The following is a 17,580-nucleotide window of genomic DNA, read 5'->3' on the forward strand; positions in this document are numbered from 1 at the left end:
CATACAGATACTTCTCACAATAAATCATTATTGCGTGTTAAACATAAAATTTTAGAAGTATGAGCTTTATGTTGAAAATTGTATGTGTTCAAAAGAGCAAGGTGATGTGTTTATGTTGCGATCTTCAGTGTGAAGACTGGTTTGATGGAGCTCTCTGTGCTAGTCTATTCTGTGCAAGCCTCTTTATTTTTGCACAGCTACTCCAAACTACATCAACTTCAGCCTAGTTAGTGTGATCAAATGTCATTCTCCCTCTGCAGTTTTCACACCCCACACTTGTCGTCATTATCATATTAAATATTCCATAATGCCTCAGGATGTATCCTGTCAACTTTTATTCAAGTTGGGCCTTATCTCAATTTTCAGTACTCATCAGTTCAGTTCAGTATCTCTTCATTAGTTGCTTGGTAAACTCATCTCATCTTCAATGTTCTTCCATAACATCACATTTTAGAAGCTTTTGTTATCTTCTTGTCTGTACAACTTATTATTGTTCACATCTCAATTTCATATAAGACTACTCTAGGTTCTCAACCAATACTTTCAGAAAAGGCTTTCTTACATTTAAGTTTTAATCTGTACATTTAAATTTACATTCTCTTTTTCAGGAATGTTATTTTCAGACTGCAGTTTGTACCGCCTGTTATTCTGCTTCCCAAATGGGAAAAGCTATATACTACATTTAATGTCTCATTTCCTGATCTAATTTCATCAGTATCACCTTATTTAATTCAGAAGCACTTAATTATCTTTTCCTTACCTTTGTTGATGTTCAAGTTATAGCTGTTCAAGTTATAGCCTTTTTTTCAAGATGCTAACCATTTTATTCACCTGGCATTCAAAGTCCTTTGCCATCTATGACAGAATTATAACTCCTTGCCTACATTAAAATTTTTATTTCTACACTCTGAACTTTAATTCCTTTCCCAAATATCTCCTATTTCATTTGCCGCTTGCTCAGTGTACAGATTCAATGATGTAAGATATAGTTGCCAATCCTCTCTCATTCCTTATCTATTACCGCCTCCCTTCCATGTCATTTTATAATATGTGGAACTATTTACACTAAACTACAAATTTTATCTTCATTAGGACAGTTTATTATTATTATTGTTATTGTTAGTATAAATACCGTTTATGATTCTACCTGATGAAATATATTTTAAGTTCTTGGTATGCATTTCTCCTATTGTCTTTCTGATATTTGGAGGCAGTTTGTGATAGACTTTCCCAATGCAATACAACAATCTTTCTTGGACTCAGGGCAAGGGTAAATAATTTATGAATAACAGTGTTCTCTCTCTCTCCCTCTCTCTCTCTCTCTCTCTCTCTCTCTCTCTCTCTCACACACACACACACACACACACACTATTGTTCATCAAAATTACAACACCAAGAAGGAGACATGTGATTACAATGAATTTTATTCCACGACCATTAGCAACATGCCAATATACTAATGATTAGAAGTACACAACCATACACGCACTATGACTGCCAGAATTCAGTTTGGTGTGAAGCTGCCATATGATGTACTCAGAGCCTCTAGATGTGACACTGAATCAGAGTGCCTGGATACGCTGCAGGGGCAACTGCCATGTGTCTTGTAGGAGCATCCATAAAGCAGTGACACTAGTTGCAAGAGGATACCAGACAGGTTTGACGGATGACTTCTTAAATGCATGTGCAGGCCAGGGAATCAGTCATACATGTCATTCTTCAAAGGAGGTTTGCACATTCCTCACCACAGGTGGCCTTGTGGCCAGGCTTTGTCCTCTTGAAATATCTCATGTGGATCTGCTTGCAGGAGGGACATTGCTTCAGGCTCTAAAACATCTATGATATAGAGGTTGCTGTTAGAGGGTACTCAGTACTTAGAAGACAAGATCATATGTTACAGCCAATGGCACCCCAAATCCTCACTCTTGGCATTTGTCAGCTACGCCACTCAACATAGCAGTCTGCCAGATAGCTATCACCATGGTAGCATTTACTACATATGCTGCCATCACTGTAGGGCAAGTCAAAGAGGGACTCACCTGAAAACACTAAATTTTGCTTCTCAACACACCAATGACTGTGTTTGCGTGCCCGCAGCAGTCTGAAGTGTTGGTTGTTTCCTGACAATGGAAGATGATGCAATGGCATAATGCCACCAGTCCAGTCCTCAGCAGCAGGTGTTGAACCATCAACATGTACATGTCTACACCCATTGCAATGCTCCAGTGTTGAGTCAATGCTATGGATGAAGCTATTTTGTCAGTTATGGGCACCCGGACAAGGTGGTGGCCATCCTGCACTATCTCTGTTGGTCCATTACGGCCAGTGGACATCGGCTGGTACGTACTTTTAAATTCAATAAACTTTACCAACACCGATACACTTTAAGATATTCTATTTTATTCTGAAAGCAATCAGTTTCGGCAATTCATTTTGCAGTAGTATGTATCAGCTGTACAACGATTGGAATTCAAGATGTCCAGTGTCCAGTTTTATGGTGCTATATGATAAATTTATTGATTTGAAAAAGTGTATGGGGCCTGAAGATGGCAAAATGAATTGCTGGAAGTGGTTGCTTTCAGAATAAAATAAAATATCTTAAAGTGTATGGCTGTTGGTAAAGTTTATTGAATTGAAAATCCTGCACTATGGTTGCATTACATGGTCCAGTAGCCACTAGTCACTGTGTACAATCCCCCAACCTCTCTGTCCACTGATCTCACTCTCAAAACACTCTCTCTCTCTCTCTCTCTCTCTCTCTCTCTCAGAGTGACGTGCCCTGTATGAGCTACAATGTCATGGTACGACAAACCCATTTCCTAGTGGCAATCATTTTGCCCCATTTGAACTCAACTCATAATACGCTAATACTGCACCCTTCCAGATTGATGAGGCAAGCCAGAACTTGCTTGCACAGTTCACTTGACAGCTTTGCATGAACTGAGCATGGTGTAATACTGAAATGTCTGGATACACAAAAGGGGGTGTTGTTGGGCCTATGTGCATGCCACCTGAAAACATAATGAAGTGTTATGATTCCAGAGTTCTAAACATCCCCTATTTTGGAGTGATTCAGGCCATTTCTTCTTTGTATTACTTTGTATTTTTCAAACAGCAGTGAGTATTGTCTTTGCAACTACACTATCCCAGGAATGCGTCTGGAATGGGGTGAGGGGTTGTGGGTGGTGGAGTGGGTTGAGGTGGAGTGGGTGGTGGTGTAGGTGACAGGAGGCAGGTAGGGCAGCCCAAGTGGTGAAGGGAAATGTGGTTGAGGACGGGGAGGGAGTGGCAGCAAGGGAACAGTAAGAAATGTGGCATCAGTGACCTCATGCTATCAGAGGTCGGGATTGTCAATGGTGTGGCAAATAATATAGTGGATGAGCAGGTTGTAAAGGCGACAGACAGACAGAGCAAGAGAGAGGGAGAGGGGGAGGGGGAGGGGGGAGACGAGAGAGAGATAGATTACAGAGAGGAAAGAGTAAGTTTAGACTATAAAATGCAGTGGGAGGCATTGGGACAGTGGTAAGTGGTAAAACAGGATATGGAACAGTAACTATTGGAGATTAATGCCAAAACTGCAGGATCAAAGGGTGTGTTGTAAGCGCATGTGTCATTTACATAATTCAGAGAAGGTGGGATCAAGATGGCATAGGCTGTAAAACAGCTACTTAAGTCAATCATGTTGTGCTCAGTAGCATGTTCTCCCACTGGGTGGACAACCTGCTCTTAGCCACAGACCGGTGATGGCCATTCATTCACATGGTTGGTGTCATACACATATAAAAGGCCATACAAAAGTTATAGAAGGTGTGGTATACTGCTTTCACAGGTGGTCCTGCCTCTGATATGATAGAATATAGCTCTGACCAGACTGGAATAGAATGTACTGGAAGAGTGCATGGGTCAGGTCTTGCACTTGAGTCTCCACAGGCATATGACACATGTGGCACGCTGTTTGAAGTAGGTGTGGCATAAGGAAATATAAGAATATTTTTTAGCTGGTGTGATCAGTGGGTGTGATCAGTGGAATAACACTTTGGGAGGGGTTGGAAGGACTTTGGGAAGTATGTTCCTCATTTCTGGGCAAAACAATAGTTTGACAAAGCACTGTATAAGGTTGCGGTCAAGTTATCCTGGTCAGAGGTAATACTGGGAGATCAGTAGAGTGTTCCTTTAGAATTGGTTCATGGGCATGATTGGAGGATTAGGGGCATGGGTGGATAAGGAACAGGAGATCTGTTTGTGGACTAGATTTGGAGGGTACTGCCTGTCTGTGAAGATCTTCAGCATACTGGTCAAGGGACTGCTCATCATTGCAGAGCCATCATTCACAGGTGGCCAGTTTATATAGGATGGCAGCTATCAAAGTGGAGTACTGTTTACAATATTATTGATGGTCTTGAGTTGCATATCAGCTTTTATGAAGCATAAGACAAATTGAAAAGATGGCATGCTGGACTGAGGAGGACCAGGTGAATTGGATATGTTAGGTATTAAGGCTGCGAGAAATGAGGGTAAAGTGACTTGATGTCCCATAAAAATGTTAGCATCTGAGCTGCCATCCAGATGACCAATGTCTCGGATTGAATTCATTTGTATCTCCCCCTCGAAGGAGTAATAGTTACAAGTAAGTACATGATTGACCAGGTGTGCAAGGAATGAGATGATGAATTTGGAGTTGATAGGACTATGTTACAGATAGTGTTCAACATCAGTAAGGCCATGGGTATGAATATGAGGGATGTTGATGTACAGAGGCATGGCGTCAACAATGATTACCAATGATCCAGGTGGTAATGAGATTGTTGAGACTTGACGAGTAAAGGGGAGAGGTTCTAGAATGGATGTAGGGATCTGAGTACACACTGGAGGATACACTGGGTTTCTGTATTGGATTACTATGATGGAGCTTATAAGTGGAAGAGTCAAACAGTCTGAAATATAGCAAAGTAGAATATCTCCACTTGCTCTGATAATACAACCAATTATTTCTTTCAGTTGACCCCACTAATCAGTGTTCGTTTCAGAAATGACCAGTGTTTGTTTCAGAAATGACATCTCATTTTACAGTGTTTTTCCTTCTATGTAAGGAACACTACAATTTTTAAAAAATGTTGTATTTCAGGAAATATTACTATTCAAAAATATCATGGTTGTAAGAAAAAAAGGTTGATAAGATTACAGAACATAAACTGTTCAAAGATCCAGTATCACCATTTTGTAGCCCTGATTTTTCAGCATTTTAAAATGCTACTACTAGGAAAGTATGTTGGTTAATGAAATATCTCAGATACTAGATTTTGTTTCTACAATAACCTTGGTGGGCTCTATTGCAAAATGCAGATGAAATGTGCACGTCTAAAAATCTGGTCCATAAATTAGATCCTAATATTAATGCCATATAAAGAATGTAGTCAATGGTTAAACAAATTAACTTCATTGCCAAAAGTGAACTCAACTCAGAGACTGAATTTTAGCACTCTGCAAGAGCTTTCCTTTGCAAGTTCTTGAACAGACAAATTCGACAGTATCACAGCCAGCACCTTTAAACCATTGTCAACATAAGTCACTGAGAAGTAACAGGCACCACTATGTGTTGAGCCTTTTAACATTCACAGTCAGTCGGTATTAATCCACAGTCATCTTTTTACTTGCTGCATCCAAACATGCCTCAGAATGCCCAACGATACTGATCGACCCATCCATGTGCTAGTCAAGCCTGACAGCACTTAACTTCAGTGATCTAATGGGAACCATTGTTACCACTGCAACAAGGCTGTTGGCTTCATCTTTACTTAGTCTTCAATAATTAGTTGCTGGTTGTACAAATACATTAGATTTCAATACATTTATATAGGTACTGAGCCACTTTGGTGAAGATAAGCAAAAAATGTAAACTGCAAGAGGTGCATTGGTGTGAAAAGAAAATTACATTGACTGTGACTTAAATAACAGCCATTTTATCTTGTTTATTATAAATTTTAGTTGAACATATATTTAAGAAGTGAACAACAGAAAAGTTCTGTATGAGGCATAAAGATCAGCAAACATATTTGGTGAGGAACAAGGTGCAGTATTTACCTTTTTATATAGTGTGCTTGCTGCTCATTTGGATGTGCATCATCATGAGCTGAGACATATACAAGAAAGCATGCAAATTCCAGAGTGAATCTAACTCTGTGCTGTCAGCAAGAGCATTGGCCACAAAAGGCAGGGTTCCATGTTTGAGTCCCAGTCCAGCATCTAGTTTTAATTTGCCAAGAATTTTCACAGCATGCAAATTCATCATACCTCACCTAAATCACACGTTCTTCCTTTTTGACTTAGTTTGCTACTGTTATCAGCTGCTGCTTCACGTTCTGTACGGAAGCTATGTAAAGAATTTGCAATCGACATTCAATGTTCTATTAGGTTATGACAAAGAAATGTAATCTGTTACTAAAACTGTACCACTTCTGTCATATTTCTTTTCATTTTGCTACTACAGCATCTGAACATTTGTGTGCCGAAACATGTAACAGCTAAAGACCATCCATGTGATCTAGAAGCAAATAATTCTGCAATTTAGCATCCCATACATCTGAATATTATGCATATTTCAATTAATCCATGCTTATTCTTCTCTCATTTTACTTTTAGTTCAAAACTGACATAATGAAAATGCTTATAAATGATTTTCATTTAGTTGGTAAGCTATGACTCTACACTTTACACATAACACATTTACTGCACTTATATTTTACAATACATGCCACAGAGTTCTGTCCTTAGCAAGAACAAGACAAAGAACTTAAGTTGTAAAGATATCACACACCAAATCATATTTCACTGCTCACACCCAGTGTGTTGACTGGTGATGTCACTACAAGTATACTATGAAAGTTTTCACAAAGACTCACTGTAATGATAAGTCTCTTTATGTGTCTGTATGATAATCGCCAAAGTACTGTTTCAATTAAGTTTCTTACTTGTACAGCTTCAGCAAATAATCCAGCCACCTGTCCTCTTGGCAAAGAGTATTTGAAAATCGCTTCAAGCTGGTCATAATACAAATCACTTGCTTGGCACTTGTTTGGCTGGCAATCACAAGTCCGTGTTGTTTGTGCTGGAGAATCCCGACACTGAGCACCTCCCCATATCCCTTGATACACATCAGGATTCATTGCCTGCAATAAATAACCATTTAAATTTTATCTGCAACACTGAATAATCAACCAGTAAGGAATTTAGACAAACTGTTTCTAATCAAGGATAATGTAGATTTTATTACACTACCTGACTTAACTAGGGCAAATGTCGAAAAGGATTATGAAATTGCAGCTATAAAAATTACTCAGTTCAACCTGGTTATTGCTACAGTTTACCGATCACCGTCCGGGAATTTTGAACTTTTCATAAACAAAATGGAGTCATTGCTAAATAAAGTAAATAAAATGGATTGTGAATTGATAATCTGTGGTGACTTCAATATTGACTTCCTCACGAATAGTGGAAATAGGGAGACCATTTTGAACCTTGCAACGTCCTACAATTTAAAGGCTGAAGTAAAAGCTGCAACCCGAGTATCAGAAACTTGTCAAACAGCTCTTGATCAGTTTCTAGTAAAGAAGAGTTTACACAACACCTCACTAAAAATTTTCAATGCAGGTTTTAGTGATCATCTTGCTCAAATATTAAGCATAAAAGTACAAGGCAGTATTATTAACAACATGTCTTTTAGAACAGCATATCGAAGCTATAATCAGCATAATGTGAACTACTTCAACAACTTATTACAGAAAGAAAATTGGCTAGGAGTGTACAAAATGAACGATATAAATGAAAAATTCAACACTTTCATTGATACATTAACCCATTTCTTTGAACTTGCATTCCCACTGAAGACATTAACCATACGGGGAAACTCTAGAACAAACAGCTGGATCACAAAGGGAATAAGGGTTTCATGCCAGAAGAAAAGACTACTTCATGAAATATGTAACTCAAAAAATTCCTCACCTGTAGTACGCGCATACTATAAAAAATACTCCAAAATATTAAGAAAAGTAATAAAAGCAGCAAAAATAATGCATAATGATGAAATCATTTATAATTCAGCTAATAAATCAAAGGCTATGTGGAGTGTTATAAAAAAAGAATGTGGAGAATACAGACAACCTTGGAAAAATATAACACTGTCACATAAAAATAAAAAAGTAACAAACCCCTTAGAAGTAGCTAACACATTTAACAACTTTTTCACAGGTGTTGCTGAAAGTATGTTGCACTCAAACTTTAAGAGCATCCAGGCAAATGAATATAAAAGAAGTACATGTAGAGGATCAATGTACATCAGTTCTGTTTCACAAGATGAAGTAGCTAAAGCAATAAAAGGACTAAAAAATTCCAAATCGGCAGGTATTGATGGTATACCTGCAACAATGTTAAAGAAGAGCGCATCAAACCTAATTGAAGTACTCACACATTTATGCGACTGCTCACTTCAGGCAGGCACTTTCCCTGATGTGTTAAAAACATCAAAAGTTATTCCTGTATATAAAAAAGGGGATAAAGACAATGTAAATAACTACAGACCCATCACAATTTCCTCCTGCATCTCTAAAGTACTGGAAAAAGTTATGTATGAGAAACTTATGAAATTTATAAATAAAAACAGCATCCTATGTAATGGACAACATGGATTCAGAAATAAGAGGTCAACGACAACTGCTGTCTATGAGTGCATCAATTCCATCCTAAACCTGATGGACAAAAAACAGGAAACAATAGGAGTCTTTATTGACTTGTCAAAAGCTTTTGACATGGTGGACCATAAAATTCTGCTATCAAAGCTAGAAAGATATGGTATTCGAGGTCTGTCTAACAAGTGGATCAGTTCCTTCCTGACAAATCGTATGCAGGCAGTGTGCGTCAAGCACACAAATATTGAACTAAAAACTGTATCTAATCACTTATCTGACTATAAACAAATAAAATGTGGTGTACCCCAAGGATCCGTATTGGGACCTCTTCTGTTTCTTCTGTACATAAATGATCTAAGCTTAAATATTGATGCACACAAATCAATCATATTTGCAGATGACACCACGATTCTACTAAAAGGAGACGACGATGAACAGTTACAGCAGACAGTAAACACGGTCACGAAACAACTTAGCAGCTGGGCACAGAGTAATCAGCTTGTAATAAACAGTAAGAAAACCGTTGCTCTAAAATTCCACAATGTTCCTAACAAGGACATGTTTATCCCATCAGTCTCTATCAATGACAAACCAGTTGGTAACAGTACTGAAACCAAATTCTTAGGACTTTGGCTGCAGAGTAACATCAGATGGAATAAGCATATTGAATGCCTCAATGCAGAACTGAGCAAAACATGTTATCTTCTTTGTTCATTAAAATCATGCTGTAGTGAGAAAACAGTATTGAATGCATATCATGCGTACTTTCATTCTCGTCTTAGATATGGGGTCACCTTCTGGGGAAACTCTAAAATAGCTAATAGCACTTTTAAACTACAAAAAAGGGCCATTAGAATCTTGTTTGGGTGCAAGCCTAGAGACTCTTGTAAACCCCTGTTTAAGAAATCTGGTATTCCCCCATTACCGTGTGTATACATTATGGAAACCCTTTTGTTCTTTAAATTAAATGTAATAGGCAAGGACCAGAGACTACAAAAAAACTGTGACATACATGAGCACTTTACCAGACAAAACAGAAACTTACATATGACTCAAATCAGCACAGCACTGTGCCAAAAAGGTACTTTTCACATGGGAGTTAAGCTTTATAACAAACTTCCTGAAAACATAAAGGCTATCACTGAGGTCAATACATTTGGAAAATCTCTAAAGTCATATTTACAGCATCACTGCTTTTACTCCATTGAAGAATATTTGAATTTATGAAATGTGTTACATAAATACTTGTGTGTAAAGTGTATTATTGTAAGCTTAAATATGTATGCCTTGAAATTACTTTCAGCATGTATATTTATAACTTGACTTGTCCAATGTCTTATGCATAAGCTGCTATGTAGACAACAGGACCAATAAAATACAATCTACAATCTACAATCAAGAAATAACTGATAGCACATAGACAGAGTGCAACACAAAAACATTAACAGTATTAATGTCTGGAAAAACCACATGTACCTTTCCAAGAATTTACATCTACATCTGTATCTACATCAATACTCTGCAATCCACCTTACAGCATGTGGGGAGGATGCCCCGTACCACTACTAATCATTTCCTTTCCTGTCCCACTCACAATTACAATGAGGCAAAAATGACTGTCTATATGCCTCCTTATGAGCCCTAATTTCTCATATATTATCTTCAAGATCCTTACACACAATATATATTGGAGACAACAGAATCGTTCTGCAGTCAGTTTCAAATGCCAGTTCTCTAAATTTTCTCAATAGTATTTCTCAAAATAATGCCACCTTCTCTCCAGGGATGCCCATTTGAGCTCCCAAAGTATCTCTGTAACACCTGCATGTTGTTCAAACCTACCAGTAACAAATCTGGCAGCACATCTCCAAATTACTCCATCTTCCTTCTGACCTGGTACGGATCCCACACACTCAGACAGTACTCGAAAACAGGTCGCACTAACATCCTATATGCAATCTTCTTTACAAATGAACCACACTCTCCTAGAATTCTCCTAATGAACCAAAGTCGACCATTTGCCTTTCCTACCACAATCCTCATATACTCGTTCCATTTTCTATCACTTTACAACAATATGCCCAGATATTTAAATGATGTGAGTGTGTCAGACCCGCCAGGGTTGCCGAGAGCGCTAATGCACTGCTTCCTGGAGTCGGGTAGGCGCACCGGCCCCAGATCGAATCTGCCCTGCAAATTAATGATGAGGGCCGGTATCCTGGCCAGCCTGGATGTGGTTTTTAGGCAGTTTTCCACATCCTGCTAGGTGAATACCGGGCTGGTCCCCACATTTTGCCTCAGTTATTCAACTCGCAGACATTTGAAAATGTTCACGCTATTACATGGCTTACACTAGACGCAGACAGCTGGGGTACACAAATTCTGTCCTGCGGGGTTCAGGGTGGCAGCAGGAAGGGCATCCGGCCACCCTCTGCAACTAACGCTGCCAAATCTACAGTAACGTGGCTGACACCGCGTTGCAACAGGACAAAGGCCCCAAGGAAATGATGATGACTGTGTCAAGCTGGACACTACTAATGTGGTATCCAAACATTATGGGTTTGTTTTTCCTACTTATCCAGAATTCTGGACAGCTAATGAGTGAATTCATGTCAAATCTACTTCATGAAATTTATTGCTATAGAAGGAAGGACGGCTAACAGTTTAATCCACTGCTGATGTTGAGATCACTACTAATAGGGCAGTTCTCCAATTTGAAAAGATGGGGTAGAACCTATGCTATTATCTTGTTAAAGGAGTCAATCTGGCACTCCTTTGAAGTGATTTAGAGATATTGCAGAAATGTATACAGCCACATGGTAGAATAGAGCCTACTCCAGAGTGTAAATCCACTATCATATCGGCACCACACAGTTTGCCCAATTATTTGACTGTAGATAAATTTGAATATGACCTATTAAAAGAATTATTAACCCAAACCCTCCTGCACTCTACCCATATAAATTCCATCATCCACATCATGATTTAATGGTTTATAACTTTTCATCCTCAGTAGCTTATTTTTCAATTATTATTTAACAAAAAATGCTTCAAGTGTTTTTATTAAGTATGAAGCACAAACTGAATGTTTCTTTAATTTAAGAACCACATTATTTTTTGCTGATATTAATAATTTAACATAAAACACCTGCAGCTTCCCAGTCATAAATCAGTAGATTACTGACATATCAATGTTGTTTCCAACTATTCTCTAAAATCTTTTGCATTAGGTGTAGGTGTAAAACCTATTAGTGACAAGTGAAAATTTATGCCAGACCCAGATTTGAACCCAGATTCCTGTTTGTTGTGAGCATTTGCCTTAACCACTTTGGCTATCTGTGCACACTCCCCAGACCAACACAAACTTCATAGTCACGTTATTACAGCCTTGTGCCATATGAGTAATCTGTTGTATTTATCACTATGGCATAAGGATATAAACAATGTGACATATGGAGGTTTGGGTCGGACCAGGGAGCACACAAGCACACATGAATAACCAAATTGGTTCTGGCAACCACTTGCAGTAAGTGGGAAATCCACGTTCAAGTCCCAATCTGGCACTATTTTCGATACGTCACTTTTAACTTGTTATTTACTATCTGAAACTGCATTAGATTTGTTTTAGAAAGGTTTAATGATAAGACTATTTGTCAAAAGCCATTTGCATACTTGGCATGTTTTTGTTTCACTTGTAATCCACACTGAAGATTTCACACTCTTGATCATGATACTTGCATCCTGAAAACATTACTATATTTGCCTATATTGCCTATATTAGGTCATCAACATACACTAAGAAGATCAGTGGTCCAAGGACAGAGTCTTGGGGAACACTGTACTTAACACTACCCCACTTTGATTGTATTGATTCACCTATACCTGTTCCGGCAACTCTGTTTCCTGTTATGTAAGATTTTTTCCAAGCTAGCGGAAAGTCTTTGATGCCATAGTGTGGGAGTTTTTGTTACATACTATTGTGTTACATTTTACACAATGAAAAGCTTTAGTGAGATCACAAAATATCCCCACAGGATACCTTCTACAGTTCAGTTCACCTAGAATTCCTTTTGTGAGACCAAATGTTGCTGCCTCTGGGGAGAACCCTTCACGAAAGCCAAACTGAGAGAGTGTCAGTAATCCTATTTTGCATTAGGTGTTCATATAGCCTGTTGTACACTACCCTCCCAAATATCTTTGAAAGAAATGGGAGAAGAGAGAGAGGCTAATAGTTAGATACTACATGTCTCTCACTGCCTTTGTGTATTGGCATCACTTTAGCACGTTGTGATTTATAGAGAAATAACCCACTCTTCATAAACTGGTTACATAAATAGCAAAATATGATCCTGATTAAGTGACCACATGCCTCTAGTGCCCTGTTTGATACACTGTCATACCAGAAAAGCTGGTGCTTCTTAGGGACCTGATGATTTTTATAATTTCATTATGTGCTGTAAACTTTAAGTGTAGTGTAATTGTTGGTGCATTTTGGGTAAGATTAAGTAGCTTTATGGCTTCTGAAGGAGGGTGAATGTTTTTGTTCCTATATTTTTGGCCACAGAGAAAAAAAAATTTATTTCAGAGGCTGTCCTTTTCAGGTTATTCTGGTCCGTTCCATTTTCTATGAACTGAGCTATCCCTGATTATTCTAATTTTTAGTCCCTATTTATTTCAGATTTTATGATTTTTCATATGGTTTTTGTTTTATTTTTTGACCTATGAATTTGCTGCGCATAATAAATGTTTTTGGCATTCCTAATTACACAGAATCATATTTTAGAATTTCTTACAGTGTATTTTGACTCCTTTGTGTGCACTATTCCTCTGTTCTTGTTTAATTTACTTATTTTAATTCAGTTGGACACTGTATCAGTGCAATGTGGTAACAGAACATAGTGGTTCATGTCCAGAACTTCTGAAAAGTTATTAGCAAAATGACAGTATAAGTTATTTCAAATAAAATAACAACAATAACAACAACATTAAAAACATTCAGCATACGAATTAGCTTCATTTCACAAATATTTCAGCATCAGCTAACTTCAGCCAGTTATGCATCTTATATAAAGGTTTTATAACATCATAAATGATAATTTCAAAATTTTAATTCTGTATGTATGTAATCACAGTACCAATGGACACTAAGATGCTAACTGTGAATTCTTTGAAATCAGCTGTATTAGATATAGATGTGCTACCTATTAGTGACATATGAAAATTTGCACCGGACTTGGACTTGAACCTTGATGTCCCACTTATCACTAGCAATCACCTTAACCACTCTGGCTACCCGTACATGCTCCCTGACCAACTTAAATCTCCATATGTCACACTGTCTACCTCCTTATGCCTTAGTGATAAATATAGCAGACTACTTGTATGGCACAAAGATGTAGATAATGTGACTATGAGGTCTGAGTTGGTCTGGGGAACATGCACAGATAGCCAATGTGGTTAAGGCAACCGCTCACAATAAGCAAGAAATTCAGGTCTAAATCCTGTTCTAGTACAAATTTTCAAATGTCACTAATAGGTGGTACATTTATACCTAATACAGTAGATTTCAAAGTATTCACTATCAGTGAATAATTTTTGAATAGAACCAATAGTGTTGGAAGCAACAATGATACATCAGTAATCTACTGATTTATGACTGTAAAGCTGCAGGCTTTTTGTATTAAATTATTAATATTAGCAAAAAACTATGTGGCTCTTAAATTAAAGAAAGATTCAGTTTGTGTTTCATACTCAACAACAATTTGTATGTAATATGAAGTGCGTGGAGGTTGTGCACTTAAAACTGAATTACAGCTCCTTCTTTCCGTAGTACTAGTACAAAACTTTGCATATATGTCAGTTGATGGTTTTTGCTGGTTTCTCGTCACAACTGTGAAGGAAATTTAAAATCAGAACGCTAATTATTGATGGCCAACATAACCTGAAGGAAGGCAAGCATTTATACTCTGGTTATCAGGGACCAGGGACATTTATGTCTGTGATTGTTTTGCATTTCAGAACTTGCTATACATCATATAGTTTCTGATGTCTGCATTGCACAGCACTTCAAGGACTTTATTAAAGTGCACATAAGGATGATAATCCCAATAAAACATGAGTAATTATATGTGAAATATACATAGGATCTGCCTGGTATCCTATACTATGAAATATGCTATACAGTTTGTTAGAGGACAATGGCATGATCCTGGGTGAACCATTTTTATTTATCATCATGAATGTATAACAGTGATAAATCGACCATGTAATTATATATATCATGAATTTAAGCAATGAGAATGAGCAAGTGTTTTGCATTTCCCAATTTTAATCAGCCTAATAGCTACACATTCACACAGTTTTATTTTCAAGGAAATTTATTGTGCTTTTCTGTTTAGTGGAAAGGATTACAAAATTTATGCTTACCACTCCATTCCCATTTGATGCAAGCATCTAATGAACTATTATTTTGCTCTTGTCCTCAGTAGGATATTTGAATGCTATGCTAATTTTCTACTAATCATATTTCTTTTCCTTCTGTATTTGTGCTTTGGAATTCTTGGGTCCCGGAAGACATATTACATCTACATTCTTCTATAGGCCACATTACATTCTCTTCACATTACACTCTCTTTGGACTACTACAGCACTCACACAAAGCATGTCAACAACAACAAAAGTAGACGAGATTGCAGACAAAAGTTTTCTGTTCATTGTACTGCTAGCACCAAAATGCAGAGGATGTGAACTTGCTTTGATGGTTCACTAAAAGATTGACGAATGGAACATGAGCAAACACAAGCGAATGAGAACTGGACACAACTGAAAGCTGTTAGCTCATGCGCACCTACTGTTTACACTAGAGAGAATTATTGTTTGACATTGCTCATTCGCCTCAGTGTAAGGAGAATTAAGTGAACACATTTGTCTTCCCTCTAAAAACTTTCTGATTTCATCAAGTACATGATTATTTTGAGCTTTGAAGTCATAAAAAAGTAAGCAAGTCAAGGTCCCTTATATCAATATGTGACTTTTGCAACTTGTAGCTAGTTTTCATGTATCTTGTAACAAAATTATAGTCTAACAATGAAAACACTTTCCTGTCCTTTTGGCTCAAGAAATATGACTCACCTTTCTCAGAGTTCAGTAATTGTCCTGCCTTCTGGATTTGGGCTTTAGAAATTCATGCCAAATTTTACAAATGAGAGACAATTTTTTTTGTTTACTGTAAAATGTCTTAATGTCAAAGGTTTTTAATAATTTGCTTAAAAATATTAACAATATCATTAATTAAAATAATGTATTATCATAGAAACACTGTGTTACACATTTAGATTTCCCTGACAATGTTCTCAAGGCACATGTAAACTCAAGTTAACCTAAATACAGTATCAGAGTTGGTATTCTGTTATCTACTCCTCTGGTCAATTATCGTCACAAACACTCAGTTACCTTTCAGGACTTACAAGACATCAGTTATTGAAAATATTTCTGTTTGAAGTTTGTGGGAGCTGATTTTAATTGAAAAGAAGGTTTGTAAAATTATCATGCTTCTTTTAAATACAGTATTACTCACATGATGAATTCCTTGAGCAATAGGAACATTTATCCTCCATGTGGACAGTGCAGTAAGGCCCATGGTGTATGTACTCATTCCATGATATGCATTGCGAAATGAAATAATGTCAAAGTGTTTGGTATGAAGTCGAGCCATAACGAGTGCCAGATCATTAGCTTCAGAATCTGTATTCACAAAATACGCAAACTGCAACAACAAAGGTATATATTTATGTTATTTTTTAATGGAAAGTACAGTTCACAAAAAACTGAATGTAAGAAAGAAGGGTGACTAGCATAAACTTCTCTTAGTCATTGCAATAATGAGAAATGAAAGCTTTTATAACCTAACTTGCTTATATGTAAGAGCAGCTAATACATGACAATCAGCTCAAACAATAATTCTCAATTATTGACAGTAATGACTAACAGTTAAAAGAAGAGCATAAGATACAATCATAAAATAATTTGTACAATTTTTTTGAATACCTGTACCACAGAATGGCAATCAAGTTTGCACAATGGATTAATTACTATTGATATGGTAGACAGATAATTACATTTTTATTTGATTTGTCACACTTTTTACATGAAAGCAACAACCAATTTGACCTGTACTTCAGAGATAGTTAATATGTGAAGCTATATGGAACTAATTAACATATCTGCGAGACAGATGGCATACACATTTGCTCTTGCACTTAAATTAATCTGATTTGGCAGCAGAAAGATCAACTGCAACTTGCAACAGGGTTAAAACAATAATAAATCCAGAATGAGTGAGATAATTTTCACAGTCCACACCTTTTCCTCTTAATAACCAAGTGAAAACATTTTACATAGTCAATATACTGGGGTTTAGAGTCATAATGACATAATTACAAATTTCAGCATTTTGACATATCTGCTCCACCAGTGTCTTAATGTTAAATCTGGGAATGAATGTAAACACACCAAGTACAATGAGGTATCTCAATTATCAGTAACTTAAACTTAGGTGGTAACACAGTGTTTCCACTTGGGCAAAACTTCTTTTCCCTTTATCGCAAAACAGGCAGTTTATAGATACATTACTATGACTCCAAACTCCAATATAGTGGTGACATTAACACAAACTGCCACTAGCACAGAAAATTCTGTAGCCCAAGCTTCAAATAAAGGGGCATGGTTGTGATTACATTATTTATTTCAGCCATTAAGTGCATTATAATTGATACATGTTGTCTCATCAAATATGGATCTTGTCATTTTGATTGTGAAATGACATTTACATAAGGCACACTATAATGTAGAGTATATAGAAGGTGTTTGAGATTCCTATTTTAGGCTTCTAAGGGTTGTA

At 37.1% G+C, this 17,580-nt stretch overlaps 1 protein-coding gene across 6 annotated transcripts in view; it reads right to left on the reverse strand.

Moving 5' to 3' along the window:
* Positions 1 to 17,580, reverse strand: part of LOC126253322 (alanine--glyoxylate aminotransferase 2, mitochondrial-like) — a 155,952-nt gene that overhangs the window by 53,371 nt on the left and 85,001 nt on the right. For all 6 annotated transcript variants that reach the window (XM_049954579.1, XM_049954578.1, XM_049954583.1 and 3 more), the window contains exons 5-6: positions 16,258 to 16,446; positions 6,969 to 7,166 (exon numbers count right to left, since the gene is read on the reverse strand). In XM_049954579.1, coding sequence (XP_049810536.1) covers positions 6,969 to 7,166; positions 16,258 to 16,446 — 387 coding nt within the window. The remainder of the gene's footprint in view (positions 1 to 6,968; positions 7,167 to 16,257; positions 16,447 to 17,580) is intronic.

Source organism: Schistocerca nitens, chromosome 4 (assembly GCF_023898315.1).
Source record: "Schistocerca nitens isolate TAMUIC-IGC-003100 chromosome 4, iqSchNite1.1, whole genome shotgun sequence".
NCBI classification, from domain to species: Eukaryota; Metazoa; Arthropoda; class Insecta; order Orthoptera; family Acrididae; genus Schistocerca; species Schistocerca nitens.